Source organism: Pygocentrus nattereri, chromosome 14 (genome assembly GCF_015220715.1).
Source record: "Pygocentrus nattereri isolate fPygNat1 chromosome 14, fPygNat1.pri, whole genome shotgun sequence".
NCBI lineage: Eukaryota > Metazoa > Chordata > Actinopteri > Characiformes > Serrasalmidae > Pygocentrus > Pygocentrus nattereri.
In genome coordinates, this window is record NC_051224.1 from 14,345,541 (window position 1) to 14,359,834 (window position 14,294).

At 36.8% G+C, this 14,294-nt stretch overlaps 1 protein-coding gene across 3 annotated transcripts in view; it reads right to left on the minus strand.

Annotated features, from left to right (window-relative positions):
• Positions 1–14,294, minus strand: part of cacnb1 (calcium channel, voltage-dependent, beta 1 subunit) — a 51,828-nt gene that overhangs the window by 23,710 nt on the left and 13,824 nt on the right. For all 3 annotated transcript variants that reach the window (XM_017686601.2, XM_017686597.2, XM_037544712.1), the window contains exon 3: positions 1,116–1,235. In XM_017686601.2, coding sequence (XP_017542090.1) covers positions 1,116–1,235 — 120 coding nt within the window. The remainder of the gene's footprint in view (positions 1–1,115; positions 1,236–14,294) is intronic.

A 14,294-nucleotide genomic window follows, 5' to 3' on the forward strand; every position in this document is an offset into this window, starting at 1 on the left:
AATGTACAAATAATCAGTATACATATATACAGGTTGTTTTGGATGGTAAATAAAATCACTATATTTGTGCTGCAGACATCATGACCCCTGGTTCCTATTACTAGCACTGTATGAAATCTGAACGGGTATGTTTCACTACAATGAACCATTTCACATCAAGCCACTCTGAAAGACTTTGTTTATATCTCAGTGACTGAATTACACAGACATTTAAAAAAATCAGTAAAATTCTTCTTCAATTCCACATGAAACCATATCAATTCTAGTCATCAACCTAGATGTCGCACCTGGATTTGACACTAATGATGTTCAGTAGACAGAGAGAAAGAGAAAGGAAGGAATGAAAGGACAACAGGAATGAAAAATCAGAGGTGAAAGGGGACATTATAATGTTCCACATTGCGCTTATTAAGGCTTAACAAACTTGTAATTAATAATGAACTGGCTGTTACAGCTATATTATAAAGCAATAACTAAACTGAATTATCCTGCATTTTCCAGAGCACTAGTAACACTTTGATTAAGTCTTATTAAGCCAATAATTGACTTATATAATAATAATTATTAATCATTCCAATCATTCCAAAAGTCAAAATGCATAGTTGAATTAAGACAGTTCGATTGGCTAATATTATTTATTTATTAATGTATTATTATGATATCAACCATGCATAACGCATGTGAACCAAACCTCAAAGAAATTTAAATGATTATTTTTCTTTGGCCCTGTCTACGTTTTGCCTGTTGTCTTAACTTGTTCTCAGTAAAGCGTAATAAGAGCATTAAAAAGAATGAAAAATTCATTCACCTTAATTACTACTTTATAATGTAGCAATGGGCTGCCCATTAATTAGTAGTTGCTGGCTAGAGAAGTTGCTTTTGGCATGATAAGGCTTAATAAGAGCAAAATAATGGATACCTAAAATGCTGAGCAACACAAAAATGCTCTCGAAAATGTTTTACCCCTTAAAAGGCCAAGGCCCACCAGCCAGGCCAAAATTTTATTACACACTTCTATAACCTAAGAATAACTCAAGCCGTTTGCATTGATATCTCTGTAGTTAATAATAAACCTTAGTATGTAAAAAGAAAGAAAGAGAGAGAAAGAGAGAGACCTTTGCTTTCTCTAGGGTGGCCAGCGCCTGCCTATCAGCCTCTTTCCTCAGGGCCTCGGGATCTTCCTCTAGAGACACGTCAGAGTCTGAGGGGCGACTGGTATAGGAATCCGCTGAGCCCTGAGAGAGAAAAGAGAAAGAGGAGAGATGATTTTGAGTTCTGTCCACTCCCGTTCAATGGTTTGGGATCAGATGTGGCATTTATTATTTTTGATATTTTATAAAAACTTACACAATATAGAATGTAAATACTACACACTAGACAGCAAAACTAATTGTTGTATATGTACACTACAATATGTACAGAAGATATGCAATATTTAAGTATCTTTGGAGCAATAAAAACTATTATTAATGATGAATAATATACTATAATCATCTATTTACAGTGATTTTTGTCAAATGATTTGGCTTCAGATTTGATTATCATTTTTGAAATATGATGTCCTCTGGATAACATTTAGTCTGAGGGATCTAAGATTTCTGTTTTTACAGTTTCCTAACTTCCTAGCAGAACTAGCTTATTAAAATAATTTTATACTGTACCTGGAAACAAATTAGCTTTATATTATTGAAAAAAAAAAACAGATTCCAAACTTTAGCACAGTTGCAAAGTGTATGCCTCTCAGAATGTGTGTCCTCAGCTAAGCCTCTGACCTCAACCCAGCACGTTCCATGTACTCTAAACACTGAGGTTCATAAACAGTCATGTAATCTCTCTCAGACCCTCACAAGAAAAAATGTGTTTTATAATCAAATACTGTCTATAACTAATGAGCTCCCAGATGCACAGTGTAAACAGGAGTAAACAAGGTGTGTAACAAGAAATCAAGCAAGTTTGGAGCAGAGCAACAAGCAGAAAGGTGATAAAACTGGACATCAAGGCTTTGGATTAGGCTCTTGCAAAAACGATGAATTCAAAAATAGTACATTTCTGCAGACCTTAACATGTCTGTTTAGTATATAAAGTATTTTTTTCAACATATTAGGGATTGTATTTATGCAGTTGGGCTGTGCAATGCATCATTACCAACATATCAGCCATTGCAATGTTGATATCAGAGAATGAGCAGATGCAGATGGGATTCTAATCAATCAAAACATTGTTTCTTGTTCACTGTGAGCATCTTGATTAATCACAGACATGCCTTGATGAGCTTCTGTTGATGTTTTGATGAATCACTGCATTCATGTGATACCAGATGAAAGAAATTTGGTATTATGCATGTCTCTGTACAAAGAAAAACAAGTATTTCCACAATAGTAACTTTACAGGAGAGGGCAAAAACATTTTTTATTTTCAACGTTAACCCCTTAAAATCCCAAACCAGGATAATATGTAAAGACAGAAAGACTGATTTCTATTGGTCCAATCATTATGAAGTTATCACACAATGTAAAGCTACAAATTTGAGCTGCAACGCTCAAATAATCAAATAATTGGAGATATGAGGTTCTTTCTGACAACAGTGTATATATATATATATATATATATATATATATATATGTATTTGTAAGTGTTTTATTAATGCAATCTATTGCATCAGGGCTGTCACAGATACTTGATTAACATCCATTTAAAAAATTACCTTTAAAAATAATTGGCCATGATTAGTTGGCAATTTGCATCATGATGATGCATATTTTAAACTGTTCTCTCCATGTTAGCTTTTGTTTCTAATGGGTAAGAATTCAAGTCCTGTTCCTATTCCCTATACTATACAATTTTAATTTCATGTACTAAATACATAAGTAAGATAGTTGAAGAACACAGTATAGTGTAAAGCAGTTACATGATGTCTAAGACTGAATAATCAGTGGATTCCTTGATAACTAATGTAACTGATAATGGTGACCCTAGATGCAGAAAATGACCATGTGAATGTGAAGTAAAAACCAATTAGCTTATCTTGCATGAATTAAATATGGCCAGCATTTTCTCCTTATACACTCTCTGTCTCTCTCTTTTACTTAGTCTCTCACACACATACACAGTGTTCTCAGAGCTGGCTCTAACAGTTTTCGACAGTAGACTACAGAGTGCCATTGTGTCTTTATATAAGCCGCCCACTCCTCTCTTCTAGCCTGTTCCTTCTCTTTCCCTTTTTTCCTCTCACTGTTTTTCAGGTGTCAGACACACTCTGAACCGTGGGAGGTGCGGACAGGCATGTGGACAGCTGCGAAGAATGACTCAATGTGTGTGTATGTGCAAGTTTGTGAGAATCAAAGTGTGTGTATATGTGTGCATGATGAGGCTTAAAATAGAGGTGAGAATTTGCCTTCACATATGCCATGCGAATTGATGTTAAATTATTCATAGCCACACACACACCACTTACTAAAGTCATGTTAATAACTCTCTGGTTTTCCTTTAGTACTCCATCTAGTGAAATTTATAATATTAGGTAATACATTACATCAATACAGTTCACATAACATTATACATTATACAGTCATATGCACATACTATCACATTCTCTACAGGGAACTCTTTCTGAAAATGTTGGTGCACAATTTCTATTTATATGCTGAGCATAATACATTGGAAACCATAAAATAACAAATCTGGCATAAGTGCACACAAGCCAAATTTAATGTTTTTTTTCCTAATATGTTAGATCCAGTAAATAAACAGTAACTCTATATGTTCTCTGTAGAAGATGTTAACTTGTTTTCACTTAGAAAATCAACACATGTAACATGTCATTTGACCACAGAGGCCCAAATTTTTGCATACAACTGTATAAAAGGCAGGACAGTACTGTGCAAAAGTCAGACACAGTCCAGTCAAAATGGTCAGTAAGTGTCAAAGAAGCAGGAAACATTTATTCAACAATTATCTAAAAGCTTCATCAACTACATATAATATCAAATATTAAATACATTTAATGTTTCTATGCTTTACTTCCTACTCTTCATAACTCTTCCATCCTTCCAATCTTAAAACCAATCAGTTAAATCCTTAAAACAAATGCTGCTCCTAAAGGCATAATTGATAGTCTGTTCCCTACAAACAGACACTAACCTCCTCAAATATAATAAAGGTCTCTTTATAAACTCTCAATATACAAAAAAGGGCCTCATAACAAACTGTGCAAGACCTGGTAGACCACCAAAACTGCCCCCATCAGAAAAACTGTACTTAAACCTTTCATCTTTTAGAGAGAGGAGAAAATCAAACTCCACTCTTACTTAAGATCTGAAAAAACTGGTGTTTCTGTCTATCCTTCCACTGTGATAAGACAGCACAAAGCTATGACTCTGAAAGGAAGTAAAGTAAGTATTGTCAAAAGTAGCCAACAAGAAGCCATTAGTGATAAAAAGGAAAAAAAACTGCACTAGAATATCAAAACAGTACATCTGAGACTGAACTTTTGGAGGGGTGCGAAAAATAATCCTGCAGCTGTCTATGAAAAATTCAAAGCAAGTTTCTTGAAAAGAATGAAAGCTGTAATAAAGGGTGAATACTGTCATACCAAGAGAATGTGTATCATGTTTAATTATTTCTATTTAACACTGAAATTAATTTGTAGTTAACCCTTTAAACAGCCACTAGCGGGTCCAAGGTTCTAATACACACTTCTACAACCTAAGAACAGCTCAGCCCATTTGCACCGAAGTCCCTGTAGTTACTGAATAATAAGTCTTAGTATGTAATAAGCCTGGGGTTTTAAGAGGTCAATGGCTGTTTTCACCAGAAATTAAATGAATGTGGTCTCTGACAGATGGACAGTAATGTTTAACATAATTTTATCTAATTACTTACTTAAATTAACCTCATTCATGACATCAAATACATTTTCCAATCTAACATAAAATAATGGCAGATAAGGTCATTTACAGGCCTCTGCTTTTAAATCCTTAACGTTGTTGATCAGGTACTTTCAAATTAAATTAAGTCAATTTGTCTGTCCGTCTAAATGAATTCTCAATTGAAAAGATGAATGTAAAATTAGATATAAAGATAAAAATTCTAGACTTCTGGCCTATACAGACATTCTCAGGAGCAAGCTGTAAACAAAGAACTAAACCATTTTCTGACGTTTGTGTGTGTATATGTGTGTGTATATGTGTGTGTATAATTTTGAGCAGAACTCATAGAATGCGACTAGCAAACAGCTTTGAACAGCTGCACACATTTAAAATCATATTAAACACAATAAAATTAGTTGTAAAATATGTGGTTTTGTAGTGATGATTCTTAAGGTTACTTAAGACTTTGGGACATGTTTAATTAAACAATGGGATCTAACTGCTCACCATGTGAGAAAAGGGACAGGACTTTTTGAATAACGTCTTTTTTTATCTAAATATTAACTCATAGTAAATATAAATCTTCCAACTTCAAAAGAACTTAAAAAGATTTGTTGAAAAAATACTGAACAATTTAAATGGTTCTTTGCAAGGTTAAATGCTGCTTCTGGAGAAACTGTTGCGTTGTTCTTTAAAGAAAGTCTCAATAATGGTTCTATTTAGAGCCAAAATCTCTGTTGTTACAAGCCAAAGAATCTTTTTGTTTATTGATCCCTTTTTTGCTTAAAGTGATAATAAAGTATACAGTTCTATCACCAGCCAATCTGTCAATGCAAACCCATCAATCAAATGTTTCAGCACAGTCAGAGTATTTGTTATAACACAAAACATATTGGCAAAATGAATATGCTATCTTCCCACCACTTATCTTTCTGAACAGCATGATTGTAGTTCATTCCTGATAGAGCCTTGTTTTTCTTGTTTACACGGTTCTATTTTCTCCCTAAGAGTGCTATTTAAATTAGTCAGTCCCTGCAAAAAACAGACTTAACACTTCACTTCAACACTCAAACCTGCCAGGAACCCAGCAGCGCTAGAATGAGAGAAGGAGAAAGAGAGAGAGAGAGAAGGAAGAAATTAAAGCTAGAGAAAGAATGAGAGTGACTGCGTGGGAGAGCTGATAAGATAAGCTCTGTAAAACCTCACACACACATACACAAACACCCCAGTAGGTGAGCACGTGAGGGCCACAGCCCAGCAACCATAACACCTGGCCTTCTATTTCTGTGAAAGTTGAGTCAGGATTGAATCTGGGATTTGAACCATTTCCTCTCAGTTTTATGTTACCACGGAATTATTTTAAATAGGTGCACAGAGCATATCAATACAGCGGTGGATAAGAGTTAAAGGTCCTACGTCCAACATTTTTCTTGTCTTTTATTTTTCCATCCATCCATCCATCCATCCATCCATCCATCCATCCATCCATCCATCCATCCATCCATTTTCTAAGCCGCTTCTCCGTCAGGGTCGCGGGGGGGTGCTGGAGCCTATCCCAGCAGTCTTCGGGCGGAAGGCAGGATACACCCTGGACAGGTCGCCAGTCTTTTATTTTTGTCTTCCACTAATGGCATTTTTGTGGATTTCAAAAGATCAAAAGATTCATACATCATTTTACATGACTGCTTTCTAACCTCTTTTTAACACTTTGAATTAAACAGACAGGGTTAAACATCTACGTTCAGTTCCATATAATCTACTGCGTATTAGAATTTAAGACAACCTAAAAATGAATGAAATATAAATAATAAAACATTGTAACCTCTTTTACCTTTATTCTGTTTTACCTGTTGCCACTAATATGATCTATGTATCATAAAGGTTCATATATAAAGGTAACATGACTTATGATGTGACCACGATGACTTTAATTTAAATTTGCTCCAGTTTTGTTTTTCCTTCTGTGATTTTCTATACAAAGCTGGTTCACTATACGGCAACACAGCACATTTCAGGGTAAATAACACCTAAGAAGCTTCTTCTAGAAAAAAGTTGGAAGTTCATTTCTCTACCATATTATTCTCTACTTTCGTTAAATGTGTGAATATTGAGTAAATCACAGCTCTTAACAGAATAACTGTTCAGCAATCCTGACTTTGGAGCCAGTCAGTTGTTGAATTACAGGCTATTTATCCTTCTATGATGAAAATAAAATGACCTTGAATAATAAATGTATATTTAGCACTTTCAAAACTTTTTATAACAACATTGTCCTAAGTAAGAGAACTGATGGAGAAGTTATTATTTTAACTTTACAAGGTGTTTGATTCAAACTTCTGGAATTGATAAAGTCTTCATCAGGAACTAACAGGAAAGTAAGCTGCTAACTACAGCCCCGCAGCTGTCATTCACACCACCTGGCTCTCTGATGCTGGTTGCGAATGTTTGTTAGACCTGAGGTTTTAGGAAACACTTGCTCGTCTAATGACAGTTCTTCTGACAGAACTTACCAACACAGTTACACATTTAAGCTTTTGGGAAACAAAACCCAGATTTGTTACAACCTTTCTACCCATTTTTTCATAAGAACTACATAATTCTGCTGAGTGCTGTTACTGCATTTCTACTTTAGCACATACAAAAACAAACATGATTACATTAGATAACTTAGACAATATCTGACCTGCAGCCCATTTGTTCAGATTCAAAGAAGAGTATGACAGCAGGACTACATTAAATTATAAACCTGTTGCCCCTAAGCACGCTTTTTGGTCAGCAGCTGTGACTGCAGAACAATTACACAAAATTGTGTATAGTGCTAGTTCAAGCAGGCCACAAAGTCAGACTCAGGCCAAAAGCTCAAATCACCAGCTGATCACAATCAGCTCATGGCTCAGCTGATCACCTGCTATGCATTCAAACACAGGGACAAACATTATACAATTCAGCAAGATGGGCTGTGAAATGCTTTACAGACTGTCTGGAACCAAACCACATTCACAATAGTCTGATAAACATTGGCAAAGCTGAGCTTGAACCTGATATTGGAACAGTTCCATGGTTCTATACACATAGGAAAAGTCCTATTTTTGGTGGAAAGAATTAGTGAAATTAAAACTCTTTTGCTAAAGTGTTTGAAACTTCTTTGCTTTTATTTCTTGTCTTTCACGATGTATTGCCTAAACCTCAAAAGCTTAGCTTAAACCTCAGAAGTCATTACTGTATTGTAAGCATTACACCTACAAATACAATGCATGATTTAAAACTGTGTAAGAATGTTTTGATTTTCAAACATTTCCTTTGGAGTTTTTATAATTCTAAAAATATCTCTGAAAAAAACTTTAGCTGCCTTATGCATATAACACCTAGTAAATATTTAACACTGCTTCCAGATTATTTAAAATTTAAATGTTCAAGAACTAACCACTCTGTATAGCTTTTAACATTGTTTCTCATTACTATGTTACAATGTACACTTAAAGATAGTGATTCATGTACACTAATTTCCTGGCAATTTGATAATAAAGATGTCCAGTTTCACTGGAGCAGAAGCAACTGATCAGAATAACAAATCCACAGTAATTCTTAATTTACTATAAGGCATTGTCTGGCAACATGAAGATACAGTATCTACTTGAACATATTGGAAGTTTTAGATTTTACAGTATTATATTACAGCTTTTACTATATCTATTCAAGGCCTTCTGTGCTACATTGAATTCATTTGCCTGAAACATCATGGTTGCAACAACACAACAGTAAGCTTATAAAAATACTAATTTTGTTTAATTGAAATGTATGGTGGACTCCCTGTCATTATAGAAAATTACATCTTCAAAATGCGTCGTTTTCTATGCATAGCAATTGTGTTCCACTGTAAGTTAAAGTTTTTAAGAAAGCAAGGGGTTTAACTTAACCAAACAACCTAAGCCAAATTGTCCAGTCATAACCTTCGGCTTAAGTTATTCGACGAACTGAGAAATCCAGCTTGAACAATTCATGGGGGGTATTTCACAAAGAAGGATTTCTCACTTTAGCCAGATAATTTAATCCTAAAGTCTAGCCTGTCCAATAAGAAAAAGAGCTGAGGTACATTCTCATTAGACTAAACTTATTTTTGGACTTAGGGTATCATCCTGCTTTGTGGGAAAAAAAAAAACATTTAAAGGGCTTTGGATGTTTATAACACAAATATAGCCAATTTATTTGCCATCATAAATGACCAGTGAACCTACACATGACTTCTGAGCATTTATATGTCATGGTGATAATGGTAAACTAACGTTAATCTGAACAAAAAAAAGTTCTCTTTTATTACACTCTGTATGCATCTTTCTACCACAAAAGCTTTCAATAACTATGTTTTAGGCATCATCAGGTGACATATTCATAACCATTTTGTGAAATAAGTTTCTGTCAGGTGCTTTCAGAGATATTAAACAGTTCAGACATCTGGTTCCTATCACTACCACTATGAACAACTCCTGCTCTGTATTTTTCACTAGAAATAAGCATTTTACATCAAACAGTTCTCAATAATTTTATTTACATCTTAACCACTGAATTATACAGAAATGTCTAAATAGTGGAATCAGTGGAACTCCCCTTTAAGGAAAAGAACTGGAGGTGCCTGCTGTTTATATAGGCCTGCATGCACTAAAGAGACATGACAAGCCAGCCTGCTTTTAGGAGACTTGTGACAGTGTGTTAAACGTTTGTGTGACAGCTGCCATTTCAATGTGACAAGCATGAGACGTTGCGATTAGCAAGAGCAACAATTTATGTGATTATAATTTAAACATTCTTTTTTTACTGTCATGGCAGATCTGTGAGTCCTTTTGAGGGAGGCAGGAACTCAAATATTGCAGTGCTAATTTGATTCACTAAACACCGTCTTTTCAGATATGAATCATCAGTGAGATTTCGCTCAAATATACAACGAGCTGTCACTCCAGAGAAAACTCGGCTTTGTGTGCATTGAGGCCAAAACGCTGAAAACATAAAAGACAAGTGTTCTGAAATGGAATGACCTTGGGAAATCTCTGCTGCAATTATGAAAAAGATTATATTTACCAGCACTATTTGAGGAATACCTGGACAGAGAGAGAGAGAGAGAGAGAGACTGAGTGAACAAACAAGCAAGCGAGAGAGAGAGAGAGAGAGAGAGAGAGAGACCGAGTGAACAAACAAGCAAGCGAGAGAGAGAGAGAGAGAGAGAGAGAGAGAGAGACCGAGTGAACAAACAAGCAAGCGAGAGAGAGAGAGAGAGAGAGAGAGAGAGAGACTGATGACAGAGGTGTTTCGTGTCACAAACTGATTATGCAATTTATCATCCGCCACAGGCTCTAAGCTCTGCATGCTGTAGCTCAGAATCAATCACTTGCCATTCTGCATCAGTTTTTGCTGGACAAAGTCAACTGAAGCCAGAACTGTCTCATACCAGCCCCAGCAAAATAGACAGCAGTCCTCCTGGACAGTGTCCATCGCTATATGACCTGTCCTATTAACACAAATCATCACCAAAGTTTCCTATTAATCATGAAAATCTGGGGGTGAACAGGAACAAAATATGCTACGATTCCTGTATAGTTAATCTGACAATAGTAAAAAGATGCGTGATGTAAATGAAAGCTGCTTATCTGTAACTAATACTGTCAGCACCAATTCAAATCCACAGTGCAAAGAGCCAAAACAACATAACAGTCCAAACACCAAATGGGGAAGTCTATAGTCACTGGTTTAGCTTTAAGCATACTGCATGCCTAAATCATAATCTCATACGTGACTTACATCCAGAGTAATGAGGCTATGAAGAGAGAGTGAGAAACACGTCATCCGCCTCTCACCATGTGTTGTTTGTTGATTCATATGTCTGTCTACATTTCATGTGATACCGTCCAATGGATAGTCAGGAAAGCACTAAGGACTGACCCATTATGCTGGAAACCCTTCATTTTTCATTTGGTCAACATCAGAAACTCACATGAAATGGCGTGCAAAAAAGGTTACAGTTACAGAGCGGTTTTGGAAAGTGTGTGAAATAAAAAAAAATGTGTAGTTTAGGAGTCGACTCTAGCAGGACATACTAGTTTTTAACACTGGTTATAAATGACAATCTGTCACACCGTGAACCTACATAAGCTGCTTTTCTGTAAGTCTCATTGTCACAGCACTGATTCAAGTGCAAAGAGCCAAAACAACAAAAACGTCCAAAACACAGAAGTCCACTTATCAAGTCCGCCAGTTAAGCAGTCCGGTTTTAATGGATTTTGTCTCTTCAGCATTTATATTATTTGCACATTAATAACAGGGTTACAGTAGAGTGAGGGCATAGATTAACGAGAAGGTGATATTTAAAATCCTCAGATGTTGAAATTATTACCACCAAAACAAAAGCATGGTATCAATAAACAATACGAATTCCTCACTTGTACCTCATTGAAACAAGTGGAAAAATTCTTTTGAAATTGCAGATTCTAAACTTTAATTGATAACACTTTTGTGCTTTTATAGAGAAGAGGAGATATCTTTCATTGTGTTCTTATTTTTTGACAGTTAAAACTGAAAAAATGCAGACATGCACTTTCAAACCTGTTGACAGGGAATATAAATCTAATGTGAATATAATCATTATGTAACTGACTAATTAATTATGTCATTGCTTATGTGCATTGCATTTGCTTTTGAGTAGCAGTAATAATAACTCCACTTGGAAGGGTTAACAGGGGCAGCTAATACAGTCTGAAGCTGATCAGAAAATCATCATGTTACAAACACAAGCTTAGATGACACATCTTCATTTATGTCAAGCCAAGCGCTGCTCCTCTGGATTTTGCATGATTCATCTTTTTTCTATTTCAATTATCACTCATACACTGTTTTAACTACCAAATGCTTTTTTAAAAACTATGTTATCACAGAAACATGCACATGGAAGCCCTATTTTCCCTCAAATAAATCTCAATTGCAGTAATTTACATCCCACTGCATTACTTTCCAATCAAATCTAGAATAACTTAATTATAGGTAATTACACAGACAGCAGCCTGAGACTGATTTGGATTAAAAATCACACTCCAGTGAGCCAGGGGTGTTCAGAGGGCCAGTGGCCTACAGAAAGAACACTGTGTCTGGGCAAGTGGTAGCAGAGGGGTCCCTGTTCAGTGCTGGAGGTCTAATTTAAACCCACAGGGCCTATGCAGCTGCCCAGCCCAAAATGGAATCACACCACCAGAGAAAGAGAGTGGCAGAGAGGAGGAAAATAAATAGACCACAAAAACTTTTCAAATGTGTACTTGAGTGCGATAATTCTGCTCAATTCCACATAAATTTATAAAAATAAAAGCACACGCTTTCATATTAGTGGAGGCTTTCCGGTTCCTTCTTACCGTTACGGTCCTATGAATCCGTTCATTTGTCTCCATGGCACTCTTTCCTTGCCACGGCAGCCACACGTCACACCTAGAAAGTCCTAGTCTGCTCCAAACGTGAGATGTGTGTCAGTCACACAAGGGTGTGTGTGAGAGCGCGCGTCCAAAAAGTTCTAAGTGTGTGTCAGAGAACGGCAAATTACTCTGCTAACCTCAAGCCCCCAACCCACATTCCTCCACTGTCTCTCTCTCTCTCTCTCTCTCTCTCTCTCTCTCTCTCTCTCTCTCTCTCTCTCTCTCTCCCTCTCTCCCTCTCTCTCTCTCTCTCTCTCTCTATCTCTCTCTCATACCCACCACACTGACATGGAACCTGAACTCAGTTCAGGGAGAGAGATTGGAGGGGGGGGCCTTATTGGGGGGGTCAAATTGCAGAACTTGTGCTACATTTGCAGACTGGGGGTTAAATTTAGCTGCTGCAGGCAGAGGCACATCTCCTCACCTCTTTCTCTCTCTCCCATCTCACTCTTTTTCCTTCTCTCATCATCTCTCTTTCTCTCTTATGTCTTTCTCACTCTTCCTCCTCTCTGTCTCTCCTGCATGTCCCTATTCTCTTTTTCCTCCTGTCTCTCCCTGTCTTTTCTCCCTTTCTTTCTCTTTCGTGCCTCTCTTCTCTCTCTCTCTTTCTCTTGTCTCTCTTTTTTTGTTTCGCCTGTCTCACTCTCTCTCTTCTCCCTCTCTCTCTCTCTCTCTCTCTCTCTGTCTCTCTACTCTCTGTCTCTCGCTGTCCTGGCTCTCTCTCTTTCTCTTTCATTCTCTCTCTCTCTCGTCTCTATTTCCCTCCATTCCCTCCCTCCCTCTCTCTTTTGCTCTCTCTCATATTTAGCAGTGGTATGAGGTGGTGTGTACTAAAGTGTAGCTGGGAATGTAGTCGTCAGCCCAACGTGCGTGTGTGTGTGTGCATGTGTGTGGAGTGTGTGTGCAGTGGAGAGGGAGGAAGTGAGAAAACCCTCGTTTACAGCCCCTCTCATGACAAATGGACACCTGATGCATTGCATCTATTATTACCTCTAGTAGGAGAGTTTCTAAGCAGCGCAAGCTCTCCCACTTACTCAAACAGTGTATCAGCAGTGTGACTCACAAAGGCTTCAGATAGATAGAGACTAGTTAATATGCCAGTCAGATGAGTCAGTGACAGAATTACTGATAATAGACGCAAATACCACAAATATTTAATGCATTAAATATAATGTACGTACAGGACATACATATCATTTAACTGCTGTCATAATTAATCCCTCAATTCTTATAGAAACTGAAAACTCTGCAAAGCTCATACTTGCATGAATGCAAAAACCCTTGTGTTTCCATTCAAATATTTTGTCATGTTCTAAACCCAATCCCATCTGCCCCTACCACTTTAGCCCTTATGCCTCTGTTTTGTGAGTTTATGTCTAGGGGTTGGGAATACCGATTTTTGTTGTAATAAAGGGGTAGGGCAAAATGTTAGAGCTACATGGCTCTCCAAATAGACAAAAAAAAACGCAAGATGGCTACACAAGCAACCAAAGAAGTCTTTTCTCTGTTAAAAAAATTATAATAACCATTGTATTATCTTAGTTTAATGTTGTTTCAATGTATTATGACCCTTTTCTTCACAACAAGCATTAAAAAAAGTATTACACTAAAAAATAGTATTACACTAATGTCTTGGTAACTAGCTAGATAAATTCCCTGTTCCACAGGAAAATGCCAGCAAATAGATGACTTCAGCTTCACATCACCAAATTAGGGGTGGATGATGATGCATAGTTGTTGTATCCCCACTCATTGAAGGCATGTGATTCCCAAAATGTAACTAAAGCCCAGCAGTGAGATTGCTGAAATTTACCCTCCCCTGCTATTACTGCAGACCGGCTGGGACAGAACGCTACTAGTAGCCTGTTAATGAAGTAATGTTCTTTTTTATTTGAGGCTTGTTCCATTTTGTAGGGAAGATTTCAACCACTACCTCTTGTAACTCAAAGTGACACTCAAAAACAAGGGGGAAGGGGTAAAA